At 34.5% G+C, this 18,806-nt stretch overlaps 1 protein-coding gene across 1 annotated transcript; it reads left to right on the forward strand.

Annotated features, from left to right (window-relative positions):
• The first annotated feature begins 70 nt into the window (after positions 1 to 70).
• Positions 71 to 17,803, forward strand: LOC137810638 (AP-1 complex subunit gamma-2). Its single transcript, XM_068612021.1, has 18 exons — positions 71 to 511; positions 1,708 to 2,010; positions 2,176 to 2,317; positions 3,212 to 3,385; positions 3,975 to 4,154; positions 5,267 to 5,421; positions 6,464 to 6,554; positions 6,648 to 6,811; positions 7,279 to 7,333; positions 8,090 to 8,212; positions 8,300 to 8,395; positions 8,987 to 9,114; positions 9,962 to 10,066; positions 10,147 to 10,403; positions 10,823 to 11,059; positions 11,145 to 11,320; positions 16,573 to 16,677; positions 17,248 to 17,803. Exons 1-18 carry the CDS (start codon positions 480 to 482, stop codon positions 17,341 to 17,343), a joined length of 2,619 nt encoding a protein of 872 aa, XP_068468122.1. The 5' UTR covers positions 71 to 479; the 3' UTR covers positions 17,344 to 17,803.
• Positions 17,804 to 18,806: the final 1,003 nt, after the last annotated feature.

Genomic DNA, 18,806 nt, shown 5'->3' on the forward strand with positions numbered 1-18,806 from the left:
TAATTAAGCTTTCGTGACTCGAACAAAGTCTTCATCACAATTAAATTAATACTCAAGTAACATCTTTCTTTCTCAGGCTGAGGACTGAGGAACATTTTTTTAAAAAATTTTACTAAAAGGGATTTAAATTTACGAAACTGTCCCTAATTAATTATCATTTTTAATTGTTCGGAATTTGTAATTTTAACCCATTTTTCATTTTTTCCTTCTCAGAGATTTGAGACAGAAACGTTAAAATTGTAAAATCGTTGCAAAAGTGGAAGAGAGAAAAGGTGCGGTGGTGTTGAGGTGTTTGTTTCCTCTGAAAATTCACAGAACTCGCACACACACAACACACAACGCAAACAGTCGCTTCGTATCAGATCCGAATCTCTCTTCGTTTCGCCGATTCGGATCTCCGATTGATCTTCTTTTCCGATTCCTCCTCGTCGCAATTGGATCCGATTTGAGCTTCTCGCCGTACATAATCACCGTCAATCATGAACCCGTTCTCTTCAGGAACGCGTTTGAGGTAAGCAATTAAATTCTTCTCTTCTTCGCTTGGTCGCTTGAATTTGATCAACGCCGACTGCACGCACGCACACGCTAACACGCACGACCACACTCTCACATCATGTACAATGCGTTGGAATGTTCGTTCTTCTTTGTGCTGGTTTTGTAGCTGAGTAGGGCTTTGCGTTTGGAAGAATCTTAAATTATCTCCGCATTTTTATTTTATTGGCATTTACTGCTTTTTTTAGTTGCGTGGTCGCGATTTTGTGTTTTTCTTTCAGCTGAAATTAGTGATATACATGTTAACAATTTATTTGGTGGCTGGTTTTGTTGTGCTTAGCTCGTCGAGGTTTTCTCTCAGTGTCCGAATCGGATGCTGATATTGAACTCTAGGTTCTAGCGCCGAACTTGAATAAACATTTCAGAGTTTCATTCGTGTAATTATAGAAGCGTTGGAACATTGAACAATATGTATTCTATATATTGTTAGGATGAAGTCTTAAGCGTAGAGATATGTAGTTGCAACATTGTAAGCTACTGAGTGATAGATCTTTATTAGTTTATTTGTCTCCCTCGTCCACAGAATGTCACTGATGCTGTCCCTATTAAGTACTGTGACCTACCTGATTGATAATGGATTTGAATATGACGCCAATAGTCATGAGGTTTTTCATGCCGATTGTATTTTATATATTTCATAATTCCCCATTGTGAAGCAATGAATTTGTAAATTAGCATCCTATGGTTTTTGTTACTATATGTGGCCGGTCTCGAGTCTTCCAATGAATGTAAAGCATTATTTTTACTCACTCGGCTGGTTTGGAAGGGGGCAATATGCTATTCGTTAAGCACTATTGTATTGATTCTTTAATAGTTAGAGTATCTCTCGTCCTCTGCTTCTGTACTGACTCATTGAGATAAAACATTGTGTAAAATAATTGGAATTACAATTCTACTATGCTGTCACTTACATTAAGCAAGATTTTGTTTTCTTTTGTGCTCTTGCAGTTACGTATGTGTTTTCTTTTGTGTATTTGTGATTGAATTTTTATTTCAAAATTCCACTGGTTTAAACGATCAAATGCACTTAATTTTCCAGGTTTCTTGTTAGTTGTAAAGAGGAGACATGTTTAATTTCTAGTTTCTGTTTGACTTTAATTTTGATCAATATCTTTTTCTCATCGGGTTCATATTTCTCAATATCCCAACTTGTAGGGACATGATCCGGTCCATCCGTGCTTGCAAGACTGCAGCAGAAGAACGGGCTGTTGTAAGAAAAGAGTGTGCTGCCATTCGTGCAGCAATAAATGAAAATGATAATGACTATCGCCATCGAAATCTGGCTAAGCTAATGTTCATCCACATGCTTGGTTACCCCACACATTTTGGTCAAATGGAATGTCTCAAGTTGATAGCATCTCCTGGATTTCCTGAGAAGAGAATAGGTTATCTTGGCCTCATGTTGCTTCTTGATGAAAGACAAGAAGTTCTAATGTTGGTCACCAATTCTTTGAAACAGTATCCTGTTGTTGGTTAAATTTATGATTTATTTTTATATATATTCCCTGATTTTTACATTGCACTTTACAAATGTGTTATTTTGATCTTCTACCTACCGAAACAAAATGAGAGAAGGGAAGAATATTAATAATGGGTTATAGATGAGCCTTAACTGAATCACAGAGATCTTAATCACACAAATCAGTATATAGTCGGACTTGCTCTTTGTGCTTTGGGAAACATCTGTTCAGCAGAAATGGCACGTGATCTTGCACCAGAGGTTGAGAGATTGTTGCAATTTCGAGATCCAAATATTAGGAAGAAGGTAATTTCCATTGTACTTCATGTATTGTATCAGTGATTTTTGTCATATATTGGGGGAGAAAATGTCATGAATGATTTTATGGTTTCATAGTGACACAGTATCTTCTACGTAGTGACAGTAACATATTGCCTTTCACATATAATGGTTAGTGCTGTAACTTTCTCTACAATTCTACAATAGGTTGCTTATTTGTCATAGTTATTTCTTTTTGTAGTTTCTTGTAATAAAGGTTTGAGTAATGGATTGTAAAGAATTCTCTTACACACATCTATAAATTATTTTCAACCATCTGATGATTATGCCTTTGTTCTATAAACTTTTTAATTGTATTTGAATCAAGGAAGTAATTCTGATGCACAAATACAATGATGCTTTGTGTTTGATGCCCATTTGAAGAATCTGCATTTTCATCATGTAATATTAATAATAATAATCCTTACCTTAGGGTGGTCTGTTCAGCGTGCTACATCTATTTGACATCACAGTAAATTTTGGTATGTATAATCATGCCTCATATAACAAAAAATGTTGAGTTATGAGAACGGATGTGAAGCATTGAGTGGTTGTAAAGTATCAACTTTCTCATTGATTACCAGGAAAATATTGTTTGCCACCAGTACCTTTTTCTTTCATTTTCATTTTTTTGAGTGAAAGTTCTATCAAACTTTCTCCTAAGTACTTAGCATGCAACAATTGGTTTTATAGTCTTGTCTATATTATCACATGTACTAGAGATCTCCCTATTCTCATTTTCTAGATATTTATAACCTTTTAATGTAATTTAATGTTTGAGTTATTAATAGAACCCTTCCCATTTAACTGCTTGAATGATGACTAATCATTAATTATTCAGAAAAATTCATTCACAGAAGTTAACCGTGTTCACTGTTGTAGGCAGCATTATGCTCTATAAGGATCATAAAGAAAGTTCCTGATTTGGCAGAAAATTTTATCAATCCTGCTACTGCCTTACTTAGGGAGAAGCATCATGGGGTTTTGATCACTGGGGTTCAGCTTTGTACAGATCTGTGTAAAATTAGCACTGAAGCTCTTGAACATATTAGAAAGGTAGTTTTTCATCTCCTTTTTAAATGATTTTCTGTAACACAGTGTACTTTCCTATAACTCACTTTGCATATTAATTGAAGATTTGAGGTAAACTTAAATACTATAGCCTTAGCATGACAAATATTTTCTTATGCAAATCGAAATTATCTATATATACGAGCATTCTTCTTGGTATTTGGGAGTTAATAGCGTCCATGAATTCTTGACAGTGTTATAACCTAAAAGAAATTTAATGAAGTTATAATCTAGAATATGGGATTTGTTGGGTAGTGAATTTGAAATTTCCTTGCAATACTGCAAGGGCTTTTTTCGTGAGATTGCATTATGGTGTTTGTAAACTCGATGGTTCAAAAAATAACATACTGTTTCTAAGCTCATAGCACCATGTGTTAGTTTCTGCAAGCTAGTCTGTTGGTCATAAATAATAGTATACACTTATTTGAACTGTAAATGCACATTAAGTTTCATACATGTAACTTTATGGTCACAGTTAACTTCTAATTGCATTATTATATGAAGAACTCCAGAAAATTGAGCTACGATTTGGAAAGCTTTTATCGTAACAACATTTTGTGACTAATTATTACAGAAATGCACAGATGGTTTAGTCAGAACACTTAAGGATCTAGCGAATAGTCCATATTCACCAGAGTATGATATTGCTGGTATCACAGACCCATTTCTCCACATCAGATTGCTTAAACTTTTGCGAGTGCTGGGTGAAGGTGATGCTGATGCTAGTGACAGCATGAATGACATACTTGCTCAGGTCAGCTGTGTGTTTATGGTGAATTTTATGATATTATATTATTATAGAGCTCATTAGTCATGCTGCGATGCTTCGTTATTTGACCATGCCTTTATCAATTCTCACCTTATAAGCCTATTTTGAAGGGCTTAGTTATTAATTAGGCCTAAATCCACTTTTTAATATGGTATGAGGCGTATCTTAGATTCATTAAAAGGGTCACTCACCATGTTATTCATGTACCATGCCCCATAATGTTGGACATGAGGGAGTGTATTAGGAAAAAATGGAAGTGCATATTGACTAGATAGAGATAATACTAAAATGCAGCATATAAGTGGGGGTAGTCCTTATTTTATAAACCAGTTTGGTAGGGTTGAGTTATATCTAAACTCACTTTCTAAGAGTACATAACCCTATTAACACAAACATTTAAAGGAGTTAATGGTACAAAACTTCTGCTCCAGCTAAATGCATTAAAGGGCTATCTATTGTGGTTTTGGATGTTGGTGTGTTTGGGTGGCACTGGTCAGAGGAAGATGTTTTTATAGGTTTATGTATTGTATGTTTGGTTTTGCCTTAATGTAAGGTTACTTTTTAGAATATGCATAAAGTTGAAGATTTGTTTTAAAATCTTTTATTTATTTATTTTTTCTTGTGTGCATGTGAATGTATGGCAGTATTTGTAAGGGGGAGATGGTCTCACATTATAAATAGCTGTTGATATGGAAGCCCATTGAGAAGCTGGATTTTCTTCTATCTTCAAATTTCGCTGTATATTTCTGTCTAATTCTTTGAAGGATTATAAATTGGGTGAAAGAGAAAGGAGGGAATTTTATAATTGTATACTATATAAATTTTTTGTTCAGGAACTAGTATTTATGTGTGATTTAGTTACTGTTAGAATTCTTCAGTTAACTGGCCAAACTAAGTTTTTTAATCAATTGTGTTAACCACTTGTTGTAGTAATCAAGAGTTAGGTCATTTGTTTTATTATTCTTAGGTTTTCTTCTCTGTAGGCCAAATCAATGTTTATGGGTAAATTAGTTTTAATCTACTTGTCTTTCTTATTGTTGGTGGCCATCTCTTCTGAATTTAAAGGTTGATAATTTGACACTTACTGCCTGTTTTAGGTGGCTACGAAGACCGAGTCAAATAAAGTTGCAGGGAATGCCATTTTATATGAATGTGTTCAAACAATAATGAGCATTGAAGATAATGGTGGCTTACGTGTATTAGCCATTAATATTCTGGGAAGATTCTTGTCAAACCGTGACAACAATATCAGGTTTATTTCTGGTCATTACTTCTCCTTCGTAACTAACTGGAAATTTTAATCAAAACCTACTAACACTAGTGGATTGAGTGTTCAAATTGCAAGTTTCACTATAATACTTAAAAGAAACACAAAAGAAACACTAGTGGATGGTGCTTCTTGGGTTGAGCTATAGTAAACTGGACTCAGCAAGTCATTTGAGCAATCAAATTATTGTCTTACCAATTTAACACATTTAAAAAATTAAGGAATGGCCTGTTTGTTTAAGATAGAATGCGATTTTAGTATGGAATAGTTTAGTGGTTGTTTTCTTGAGATTTTTAAAGAAGTAGTAGTTAATTCAGGTTTGTCTACAATCAGAAAATCACCATTTTTGAAGTAATTAATTTTACAAGAAGCTATTCTAAAATGTAATTTTATTTGTGATGGGACAAAATCCAATTATACCACCATGTGTCAAAGGATCCTAACCATTTGTGATTATTTATAGTTTCTGATTATCTTTAAAATCTGTAACAAAGAAAAGGATTATTTTTTGAAAAAAGAAGTAATTGTTTGATGAAAAAATTTCTAAGCAAATGGACCCTGAAAAAGAATAGAATCCCAAATATAGTGACACCATTTGCTTGATTATAACTCTTAAAAAGTATATTTAAGCCTAAGTCAACCTTACAAAACTGTCTTGTAAGGCGGGGATAAAATTCAAGTAGCTGATGTCTACAGTTATGCATTAGGCTGTATTGTGAAATTTATGTAGTTTGAATTTATTTTGCTCAAAATCTTGGTTGTAATATTATCTATGTTGCTTATAATAATATATGCTATGCTGTGGCTAAATTTGTTCTTTGGCTGTTGACAGAAAAAGGCCTATATAACTTCTATATTACTATAAAATAAATCGTGTGCCCATTCAATTTCTTTAATACTTCATAAAGCTTATAATTAATATTGCGTCTAGTGTTCTTCAAGCTCATTCATTCCATCCTTCTGTTTTTGTTTTTGTTTTAAATTTAATTATTGAAGTGAATCTTACTCTTTTACCCTCTTCCTTTAGATATGTGGCATTAAACATGCTAATGAGGGCTGTAACAGCTGATGCTCAGGCAGTACAGAGGCACCGTGCAACAATTTTGGAGTGTGTGAAGGTATTAAATTTGTCTTCTTCCTTGCTTACTTAGTGACAAAAAAGAGCTTTGTTTTAGAATTGTAGGAGTTGATCACTTGACTCTTCCCTTCAGGATTCAGATGCTTCAATTCGGAAAAGAGCGCTTGAGCTTGTTTATGTTTTGGTCAATGATACTAATGTGAAGCCCTTGGCAAAAGAGCTTATAGATTATCTGGAAGTCAGTGATCAGGATTTCAGAGCTGATCTCACTGCCAAAATTTGCTCCATTGTAGCAAAGTGAGTCATAAGATGCTGAATGCCATTCCTTTTTCAGTATACCTCATTTGTTTTTATTATTTTCTTTTTACTTCTTGGCAAGGAGAGAAGAGGAGGATGCCAACTGTGTGAACTATAATTCTTCTTTTTTCAGTATCAATAATTTCTGGATCACTTATTCCATCATCAAAGGACATTTGATTTGTCAGAGGAACATGCTTTACTGGCATTAGTTCTTTTAGAAGATATAACTGTTTCTCATGTTGGTAGTTGTGAACATGTTTCCTGTTGGCCTTGCAGTCTTTACATTTTTGAATTTTCTGTTCTTTCTTCTACCTCTCCTCTTTGGTAAAATAAAAAATGAAGCCATTTCCCATTTTTGCATTGGTCCTTATTTTGTTACCCCCTTTCAATTTAGAACTAATTAGAGATTTTCTTAAATTGCATGCACACACATATTTAGTTGACTAGCATTTATTTATTTTCAGGTTTTCCCCAGAGAAGATCTGGTACATTGATCAGATGCTCAAGGTTCTGTCTGAGGTAATAAATATAAGAAACAAGCTTTTGTAGTGAATTAAAATTTTAAAGGTGAAAATTTCAAAGCATGCTAGCTTTTTAGGCTATCCATGATGGCCAGTGATGCGTGCTTACATGTAGACGTAATTCCTTTCCTTTAAAGTGAAAATGATTCACTGGAGGGAAAAGTGAGACATGTCAACCATAAATGCTAAAATTAAGGGAGTAGATTTTAACAAATCCATGATTATACATGTGCATGTAATATCAATCGTTTTCATCTATGCTTTTAAATTCCTTGCCTTTTCTTCTAAAGTGAACTTTGCTCTTTAGAGGAGCTAAATTCTTGTATGTTAATATGATAGTTCATTTGCTTCCCATTTGGTATGGAATATTCTATGAAATCATTTGCGTGCTTAAGATCTGTCCTAAGGATAATGTCAACATTTCCCAACTTGTTATCATTTTATGATTGGTGGTGGGTGGTTCAGGTATCAATTTTAAAAGTCTGCCATGTGTATGGCATCAATTTGTTAGAGTCAGAATTGTGTTGTGGGCCATGTGTTGGTCACAAAATGTCTACCTAATAAATTTGATGGTGTATTGAGATTGTTATTTGGAAGGTGTGGTTAAGTTGTACCTTCTCAGGCCCCCTGAATGGTGGAAACTTTATGTATTGGGCTGTCCTTTTATTTTGGTTGTTGTTTTGGTGCTAGCTGTCTCCACATTGAGCCATTCAATTTAGTTTTTATATTGGGTGCATGTTCTGATCTCTATTAGGCTGGAAATTTTGTAAAAGATGAAGTGTGGTATGCCTTAATTGTTGTCATAACCAATGCTTCTGAGCTTCATGGATATACAGTAAGAGCATTGTATAGAGCATTTCAAACGTCAGCTGAACAGGTGCTCACTTCTGTTTTGACAAAATCTAGGCACTGTTATTTTTTTTTTTATGCCATTCACATAATATTACCTAATACTTTTCATCAGGAGACTCTAGTTCGAATTACAGTGTGGTGCATTGGGGAGTATGGTGACATGTTAGTCCATAATGTTGGAATGCTTGACATAGAAGATCCAATAACAGTGAGTGCTACTGCTTGAGAAGTTTATACATTTATCTAACTGTTGCTTCAGGTTGCATGAATATGATATATCTCTTGACCACAAGCAATAATTTAACAAGTTGATAAATGTATTGGCCTGGACCTTCCAGTAAACGATGTTCTAACAATGCCCTGGTCTTTGTACTACTTACTCACTGTCACTTTCATAGTTTTTATAATTCTCCCTAATTGAAGGGGGGAGTGAGGGGTGGGATTTGGTTAACATTTTTTTTAACATGCTCTGTGGCAGAAACTGCTCCAGGTTACCTGCTATTTCAATGAAAACTGGGCATGATATGTTGGTCCTAAAACCATAAATGTTAGCATTATGACTTACCTTTTTCATTTTAATTCTTATTGCATAGTTGGATTTTTTTATAGAGAGGAATGAGTTTATGTTCCGGACCTGTGTTTTTTTGTGAGAGTTGCAGCTTTATTTAACAGGATTGAACTTCTAACAATTGTTGCCTAAATCTGCTCATATATTAGTAACACATAGGAAAATCTAAAAAAATTCTTTCTTTGAATCTAATTTTTAAAAATTATTAGCCTTCACTTTTTATGCTTGCAGGTGACTGAGTCTGATGCAGTTGACATTGTAGAGATTGCCATAAACCGTCATGCATCAGATCTTACCACAAAAGCAATGGCTTTGGTTGCATTACTAAAACTCTCTTCACGCTTCCCTTCATGTTCAGAGTATGATCTGTTTTTCAAGTTGTTATTATCTACTACTGCTTACCTTAAACTGGAGTTTGCCAAGAACCAATTCACCCAAAAACATAAGTTGTTAGGTGAAACCTTATGGATGGTTTTGTGTCTAACAGGCTCCGTCACACTAGAGCCTTTGGGCTCTAAGTGTAGCACCTTACATTGTGCTGAAATCCAACATTTATTTAGAATAATGGAGGTGGAAAGGATTGAACCCATGGCCAATTGATCATAGAGGCTTTAACACTATTAAAAAGTGAACTTTAAGCTTAACTCAATCTTATAAAATCGGTTTATAAGGTGAGGTTTGCACCCACTTGTGAGACTGTATATTATGGGTGGTCCAATAATGGTCCAATAGCGGGTGACCTGATAAGTCCAACAAATTCTTGTTAGAATAGGTTCTAAATGACTCTGATACCATATTATGAAGTGGACTTTAAGTTGGTTTTATAAGATTGAGTTAGGCCTAAAGTTCACTTAATAAACACCAATATCAAGAACCAACTCTTCCAAAAGTTTAAACTATTAGGTGAAGATTCATGAATGGTTTTATATCTAAGAGCGTTGTTTCTTCTTTTCTTCCCTTTTTATTTTAGAGGAATTAGGAATATTATATTCTAGTAGAAATTCACCATACTAGGTTCAAGATAGTTTTAAAATCATATGCTTGCAATTTGATATCTAAGAGGAATCGGGGGAACTTTTTTCTTCCATGGTTGTACTACCTTCTTACTCCCATGCCCAAGACTCATGCGCCCACTGCATGTTTATTTCCTCTTATATTTTTTATTTTTAACATGGAAATTTTATTCTCTTTTGAATATGGATATAGGAGGATCAGAGAAATTATTGTTGAGTTCAAGGGAAGCTTTGTGCTAGAATTGCAGCAGAGAGCTATTGAATTCAATGCGATCATTGCAAAGCATCAAAATATTAGGTAAGGTTAATTAAGCTGTTTATTATATATCAATAGTATGGAATTCTACCACACACTCATAAGAACATGTCATTGTGCAGGTCTACTCTTGTAGAAAGGATGCCAGTTTTGGATGAAGCAACATTCATTGGTAGGAGGGCTGGGTCTTTGCCAGGCGCAGCGTCAACTCAAACTGTACCTTCAGTTAGTCTACCAAATGGTGTTGCCAAACCTGTGGCTCCTCTTGTAGATCTACTCGATCTAGGTTCAGATGATGCTCCTGCACCTAGCTCTTCTGGTGGAGATTTTCTACATGACCTTTTGGGTGTTGATCTTTCTCCAGCATCACAACAATCTGGTTAGTATTGTTGTACCTCTTGTAAATTATTATGATGGCTGAAAACAATATTTTGTGTATTTAGTAATTATCATATTTATTTATGCATCTTTGCTTTTCACCCATCCAACATAATTGTCGTTGTTTTATGAGGCATTCTCTAGTTTTCAAACCACTTGGTCCATAATAAAAACCATTATGAAGAACCTTTCTCTTATGGATTTATTGAAAATTTAGTTTTTGGTAAAACCTAATGACATTGTTTGATCCATGTAACCTACCCTACCTAAAGGGATAAGGCTTTGGTGGTGGTGGTGATTGTTGTTGTGATTTGGATTATGTTAAGAAACATGCAAACTTATTCATTTAACTTTTTATGAATACTGAATAAGTCTATCAAACATATTTGTAACATGTCTGACTTTTATTTACCTTTTTAGAAGCTGGCCAAGCTTCAAAAAGTGGCAATGATGTTCTTTTGGATCTTTTGTCTATTGGATCACCTTCTGCCCAAACCAGCTCCTCTACAGTAGACATCTTATCCTCCAATTCTAGTAACAAAGCACAAGTTTCACCATTGGATGATCTCTCATCTGTTTCACTTTCTTCAAAATCAACTTCGAATGCTGCTCCTGTGATGGATTTATTGGATGGTTTTGCCCCCAGCGCACCAAAAGGTTAACTGTGTTTAGCATTTGGGTAATATCATTGCATGATATTTAGTCAAAGTGCTGACTCCTTGTTCTTTCTTATTTTGAATAGAAAACAATGGACCAGTTTATCCATCATTAACTGCATTTGAGAGCAACTCCTTGAGATTGACATTCGATTTCTCAAAACAACCAGAAAACCCACAAACAACAGTTATCCAGGCTACATTTACGAATTTGACCTCTAATACATATACAGATTTTGTTTTCCAGGCAGCTGTTCCCAAGGTATGCCAATCAATATGCTATTGAGCTTTCTACATAAAGTGCTAAGATCTTCATCATCATTTTAATTATAAAGATATAATTTTAATTTACTGCTTTTAATATTGTGAGAAAATGATAAATGTAATTTTCTGAACGTGCCTGAGTATCTTTTCCTCGCAGCAGCTTGATTTATTTATAACACAAAGGATTACAAAAATAATAAATAACTACTATTTTCAAGAGAACAATTTAATGTCATAACTTTCTAAGGAACATTGAACTATGCTAAACACTAACTGAACTACTTGGAACGATAATAAACATTAAATGCTTCTATTCCCAACACTCCCTCAAGCTTGAGAATAAATGCTTCCATAGCATTTATTCTTTCGAAACTTCACAATCCTTAACTGAGAATATATGAAAGTTAACCTAGTGAAGGTGCCTATGGAGTACAAATCAAACCATTGTCCAGCTTAACTTTGATAAAATGGCTATCAATTTTAATGTGTTTTGTTTAATCATGTTGAACATGACTATGAGCTTATGCTAATTGTTGACTTGTTATCGCAATAGAGCTTTCATAGGTCCATCACATTTAATCTTCAAGTCTTCTAAGATCATTTCAGCCAAAGCAATTCACAAATACCTTGTGTCATAGCTAAGAATTCAGCTTCAGCAATAGATCAAGCTACAAGATTTTTGTTTTTTACTTCTTCCAAGAAAGTTGCAATATCCATTAGTGGATCTCCTATCAATTATTGACCCTACATAGTAAGTGCCAAAATAGGTTTAAAGAATTGTATTTCCATTTCTTTTATATAAAATACATTTTCTTGGTGTCACCTTAAGGCATTATAAACATAGGTATGTGGTCTGCTAGTGGACCTCTCTTGGACAGTGCATAGATTGGCTAACCAAATTAACAACAAATGCAATATTTGGCCTTGTGTGAGACAAGTAAATTAATTTTTAATCTAGACGTTTATGCATCTCTATATCAAGTGCTACACTATCATTTGCATTACCCAATTTAAAGCTCTAACCCATGGGAATACCTTAAGCAAATCAGTGACTTATTTTGGTGAGATATGAAAATACCCTTTTTTGGAGTGGGCCACTTCAATCCCCACAAGTATTTCAACCTCCCAAGAGTTCTTATCTCAAACTCCTTTGCTAGATGTTGATTTAGAAGTTGTTGTTCCTTCCAATCATTGAGAATATTGTCATCTACACATACTAACAAGACAATCACTCCCATTGAGTACGAGTGTTTGATGAATAAAGTGTGATCTCCTTGACTTTGTATCCTAAAGTTGTCATGAGTCATGACCATAGTAAATCTCCCAACCCGTGTTTGAGTGGATTTTTTTAACCCATCTTGAGTATTTTTAACTTCCAAAAAGATGGGAAACAATTTCATATCTTGATGGGACCTCCATATAGATTTATTAAACAAGCTCCCATGCAGGAAAACATATCTTTCACATCAAATTGTTGTAATTCTTGGACATAATTTGTCTAAGAGATAATATTACCCTAAATGTATTCTTTTTTTCAATCACAACAAAGGTCTTTCAGTAATTTATCCCATAGGTTTGAGTGAAACCCTTAGCAACCAATCTCACCTTGTAGCTCTCAATTGACCCATTTCCCTTATACTTTACCCCACTTCCAACCATTTCCTCATGACGGATAAACCATCTCCTGGTTTGGTCAACACCTTCAAAAGATCTTCCTGGATAGTAGCTAGAGGTTGAGAATAGCAATAACAATTCTAGAGGTATTCAGTGAAATCATGGAACACATAATCTATCGGTCCCCTTGGCCTTGGTACATCTTGTTTAGTAACGAAAGAAAAAGTAAAAGCTACCCTGTTTAAGCCAAAAGCAAAGTGTAGAAAACTTCTTGGATTTGTTCTCCAATTCTTTCATTTTCGTATCCATAGATAGCTTCCAATTTTTATCAGATGATGCCTCAAGAGACATTAGTATGAATTGAGAGAGTTTAGGTTTGCAAGAAATATTTTATGGGTGAGGGACAAATTTTAAGACATCATTTGAGAGAGAATAGAGTGGCTTTTCAATGCATTTTCTAGTTCCTTTTTTGAAGGTGATTGGAAGATATAGATCAATGTTAATTGATTGGGTTTCAGTGTCACTTGGATTGTTGTCATAGAATTAAGAATATTGTAATTATCAAAATACGAAGTTCTGAATTTGTTACGTGATATGAAGGAATTGGATTGAGCTCTTGAACATGTGTCGATCTAAAAGTGATCTTTTAGTTTTCTTTCGTCGACTTTAGGATCATTTTTATTTAGTTGATGAGGAAGGAATAAATACAATTTTTTTACTCGATCACTAGAATGGAAATCTCTAGGCTAGGAAGAATTTAAGTTTCAAATTAAGTTTCCTTATCCTCTTGCAAATTCTCCACCTGAATATAAGGTGTTTAGGAAAACAATTGATCTTTATGAAAGGAGATACAATTTTTTAGGAGGAAGATGGTAACACTTAGATATCTCTTTTAGTGAAGGAGTAGACAACAAAAACACATTTTAGGATATAGGATCAAGTATTTCCCTACCCTGACTATGAACATGAACAAATGAGACACTCGAAAATGATTGGTGTAAAGATTATTAGTAGTGAAAAAATTAGGATAGAAAGAAAAAAGAATATCCATAGGACTCTTGAATCCCAATTTTCTAGAGGGTAACCTACTTGCCCAAAATTTTTGAAACAATAGTGTTAGTTTGGGAGATGCCCATTTTTTTCTTTATGTAATCTTATTTTGCATTTTGACAAGAAGATTTATGAATTATGCCCTCTTAATGAAAAATGGTGTTATTAGGACGTGAGTTAAGTCATCCTCACAAAACCGTTTTGTAAGGTGAGGATTGCCCCACTTTGTATAATGTAAATTGGTCTTATCTCTATCTAATCGATGTGGGACCTCTAACCCACACCTCTCACGCTAAGGCATGGACATCTTATGTGTAAGACTAGATATTTGTTAGTGGTCCAATAACGAATAGTAGGTGGCACAATAAGTTCAACAAACCTTGCTAAGATAGACTTTGATATCGTATTAAGACGTGAGTTTAAAACTAACTCATCCTCACAAAACCGACAGGTGAAGACTACTCCCACTTATATATTGTAAATTGACCTTGGGATCTTCATAGGCGGCGTAATGACTTAATCGAAACATTCTTAAAGAAGTTGACATAAGTGAAATCAATAGCAACGAAGGGAGCATGGGAAACATTTATATCCTTTTCTAAGACTAAGGGTGACCTAAAAAGACACGAATGAGACCTAGTTGAAAATTTATCAAAGCAAGGACTGTGATTGTGAACAAAACAGTTGGACCCGAAGACACGAGGACTTAATGGTTGGGGAAACTAAAATAGAGTGAGGTATTTGCTTGTTGAGAATAGTGAATGACACATGATTGATGAGATAACATGTCGTTAGAAAGTAGTATTATCCCAAAATTGTTAAGGAACACAACCATGAAGTAAAAGAGTTTGAGTTGTTGCAATAATGAGTCTATTCTTGTGCTCTCCCACCCCATTTTGTTGAGGGGTATATGTACTTAAGTTTAATGAAGGATACCATGGGAAGCCACGATGAAAAGAATGATAGATATTCAAAAGCATTATCATTATATAAAGTTCAAATAGAAATACTAACTAATTTTTAACTTCATTATAAAAGGATTGAAATATGGAAAACAACTCAACTTCATTAAGAACAACCAAGTACATTAAGAATAGTCATCAATGAAAGTTACATAATATTGAAATCTTGAAGTGCACGTAACATGACTCGGGTCCCACATATTTGAGTGGACTGACATTCCTAGAAAAAAAAACTATGACTATGTGTTCCTAATTGACACGACTCGCATGATAAGATGAACAACTTAGATAGAAGTAGGACATGTTGCAACTTGCAAGGCTAAGATGACCTAATTGAGCATGGATGAAAGAAGGGTGCCACTCCAAGCCAACATGAACAAATGTCTGAAGTTCATAGACACATTGGGATTTAAATCCTATGCCAATCATCAGTCCCAGTCCTGCAAGAAAGCATAGTGTGGTGATAAGATCTAGTGCAAAAGTAGAGTACAAAGCAATGACTTCTACCTCTTGTGAGCTTATTTTCCTCCAACAGTTGTTTAAGGAACTAAGATTTGGCAAGGTATACAAATGACTCTCATTTGTGATAACCAACCTGATGCGGCGGTAGCAACAAAGAGGAGAGTGAAAACTAGTTGGAAAAAAGTGCATGGCGAAAATAGGGGTAGCTGAAAATTAGAGTGACACATTTTTTGGAAAAATTAAATAGCACGGATGAACAATGAGTCCACTAGGGAGGCATGGATTCAAATTAGGATCGGATTCCATCTTAGAAAGTGGAATTAGATTCTGACTCAACCTTACAAAATTGGCTTGCAAGGTGAGTTTTGTACACTTATGTACTATAATTTGACCATATATCTAATCAATGTGGAATCTCCAATAAATCCCTTCACATCGAGGATTGGACATCTCAAGCTTGAGATTAGATATTTGTGGATAGTCCAATAAAGTCTGATAGTGAATGATGGCACAATAGACTTACCAAACTTTATTAGGATAGACTCTAATACCATGTAGAGAGAAGCGATATGCATTCATGTGATAGAATCCTCTAGTTTGTCTGAGCACAACCGAGGAATATGTATACATATATCATACAAGGTGTTAAACATATATCAGAAAGGAAATTTTGTGAATGCCTTGAGTATCTCTTCCACTCAGTAAATTGATTTATTTTGTAACAAAAATTATTACAAAGATAATAAATAGCAAAAACTATTTCCAATAGAACAAATAAAACATTCACAACTTTAAGGACCATTGAACTATGCTAAACACTAATTGATGTACTTTTGGAAATATAATAAACATTCAATGCTCCAATTTCCAACAAGCAATACCATGATCTTTATTGTTTTAATGGAGATATTTGAAGTTCCATGCTGGTTGTTTGTTTCTCTCAATAGATTTTGATTATAAAACTGTTTGCAGCTGTCAATAGCTCGATAATTTCTTTCTATTAGTTATCTGAGCTATTGAGTGGTAAGTTATTTCATTTATTCTTTAATATCTGATAACGGTGTGCAGTTCTACTGGTTGCTCAACCGAATTTCAAAATGCTTTTCACTGCTTGGTTACCTTCCATCATCTAGTACTTACGTGTTTTATCGTTGACTTCCAGTTTCTTCAATTGCACTTAGATCCAGCCAGCAGTAACACTCTTCCCGCAGATGGAAATGGGTCCATAACCCAAAGTTTGAAAATCACTAACAGCCAACATGGGAAGGTAGATGGTCTTTTTTCTTTTGTTATTGCTTTACTGTAATTATCTGTGCCCTTGTATGGTTTAAATTCTAAAAGAAATGTTGATCACTGACATGTTGCTATAAAACGGCTAGTTTATGCTTTATTTTAATATTTGATATTACATGCTGCAAAACTGCTAATGATTTGAGCGTGTGGGTTTCGATTGATCACTACTTTTTGGATTGTTCATCAAAGCCAACCAGGATAGTATGTAGGATTGAAGTCCAATATATTTAGTTAACTGCACATTGCACAAGCACTGGAACTTTCATTTGGCATTATACAGTAAATCACATTTTCTTTGTTATTTTAATGTATCATAGCGGCTATCCCGCTATTTTCTATCTGCCATACCATTTTTGGGGTTGGCCACTCCATCACCTTATCTGAGATTGGCAACAACGGTTTAGACTCCCCCATCCCCTCCTTTTCTCTGTTTGTGCTTTGTGAATATAATTATGGTGTACACTTGCTGCGATTATTTTCCCAAAATATTTATACATATAAGTGCTTCTTAGAGAAGACTTGATTGCTGGCAATTTTTTTTCAGAAATCGCTTGTCATGCGTACAAGGATAGCGTACAAGATAAATGGCAAGGATACACTAGAGGAAGGACAAGTCAATAATTTTCCTCGTGATTTATGAAGCTCAATGATCAGGGGTCATTAAGGTGATGCACAAAACCGTTCGTTTTCCCCAGCTCTCCATAATTACTGGTGCAGTTTTAACGTTTCATTCCTTCGAATGAGGAAGGTATGGTCGGAGCATCTGGACCACTTTTTTGGCTTGAGTTTGAAGTCGATTCAGTGGCTTCACTTCTTTCTTTTACCTTTTTTTTACCTAGGTGGTTTATGTACATTAGTACAAAATATTCCTGTATGAATGTCAAAGTCAAATTTTGTCTCTCAAGGCGGTGAGAGTTGTGTCATGTTGGGTACTTGAGGTGCTTTCTTGCTATTTTTTCGGAGGTAGTCGCTCGGTCTTGCTGTCTAAAGTTATAGTGTTGTTGAATGCAATTTGGTATCCTTTAGACGATTGATATATTTGATTTTATGTAACTTTTTACCCCTAAAGATTAATGAAATGTAATCTCAAAATTATGTCAGTTCTCTTGCTCGGCGTTTGACTGTTTCATTGAAATTTGTAAGTGAGAATTATCCATTGTGAAACATTATGTTTATAAAGTTCATTTCAGTGTATGAAATTATAAGTTCTTACTAATACTGTATGCTAAAATCTATTTAAGCGCTTCAGTTGTAGGTCAATTGAAGAAATTGTCATGGTTCGAAACTCTACGCAACTCTGAACGTACAAAATTATGTTGAACAGTATAAATATACCCTAGTCAATGCGTAATGTTTGGTAAGTTTAAACAATTCCAGCTGAAGAAATTTCGAAAGGTGGGCTAAGATGGCTTCAGTGGGTGATCTGGCACAAGATGGTAATTTCTTCTGCACGTTAGCCCTTTCAGTTTGAATTGGTTCATCGAAAATCCAACTTCAAGCTGTTAAACTTATTTAAGAATTCCGTGGATTCGAAGTTCTTAATTATTATTTTGTAAATATCTTTCAACCCCTCGACCCTAAACATTTTAGTTTCACGGATCCAAGGTGAATAATTAAGAGTCATTCATTGCATGAAACAGTCATGCACCACCCTCAAATGTATATTTTTTTAAGTGTAAGATCCCAAGGTTATTTGTTTTTGTACTGTATTAGTTCATTGATACGATGAAATAAATGTACACTTTTTAATATTCATAAGAGAGTGGAAAACATTTAATTATGTTGAAAACAGAAAAGTGCTCAAGAGCAGTTTAAAAGATGGTCAAACCCGTGTGACTTTTGGGAAAGATTGCCTAGAACGTTTCTTTTCGCACCCCCATAACTTCCATTACACCCCCATAGGGGTGAGTAAAATACCAAATTGCCTTTACTCCTACTATTTATTCTTCATATGTTCTTCTTCTCTCTTAGTCCCTACACCCGCTCTCTCTCTCTCTTTTCCTTGCATTTTGTGTTCTCTAGGAATTTCCTGGGTTTATAATTTAGAATAACATTCATATTACACAATTAAAAAATCAAAATTAACTTAAAATATTATGTCAT

This window comes from Phaseolus vulgaris, chromosome 2 (assembly GCF_051622355.1).
Source record: "Phaseolus vulgaris cultivar YP4 chromosome 2, ASM5162235v1, whole genome shotgun sequence".
NCBI classification, from domain to species: domain Eukaryota; kingdom Viridiplantae; phylum Streptophyta; class Magnoliopsida; order Fabales; family Fabaceae; genus Phaseolus; species Phaseolus vulgaris.

Excerpts from the sequence above, each read along its gene's own strand:
- LOC137810638 (XM_068612021.1), top strand. The coding sequence starts at position 480 with ATGAACCCGTTCTCTTCAGGAACGCGTTTGAG. Across the intron at positions 8,213-8,299 it reads TTCAAACGTCAGCTGAACAG|GAGACTCTAGTTCGAATTAC; the intron begins GTGCTCACTTCT and ends ACTTTTCATCAG. Across the intron at positions 16,678-17,247 it reads CTAACAGCCAACATGGGAAG|AAATCGCTTGTCATGCGTAC; the intron begins GTAGATGGTCTT and ends ATTTTTTTTCAG.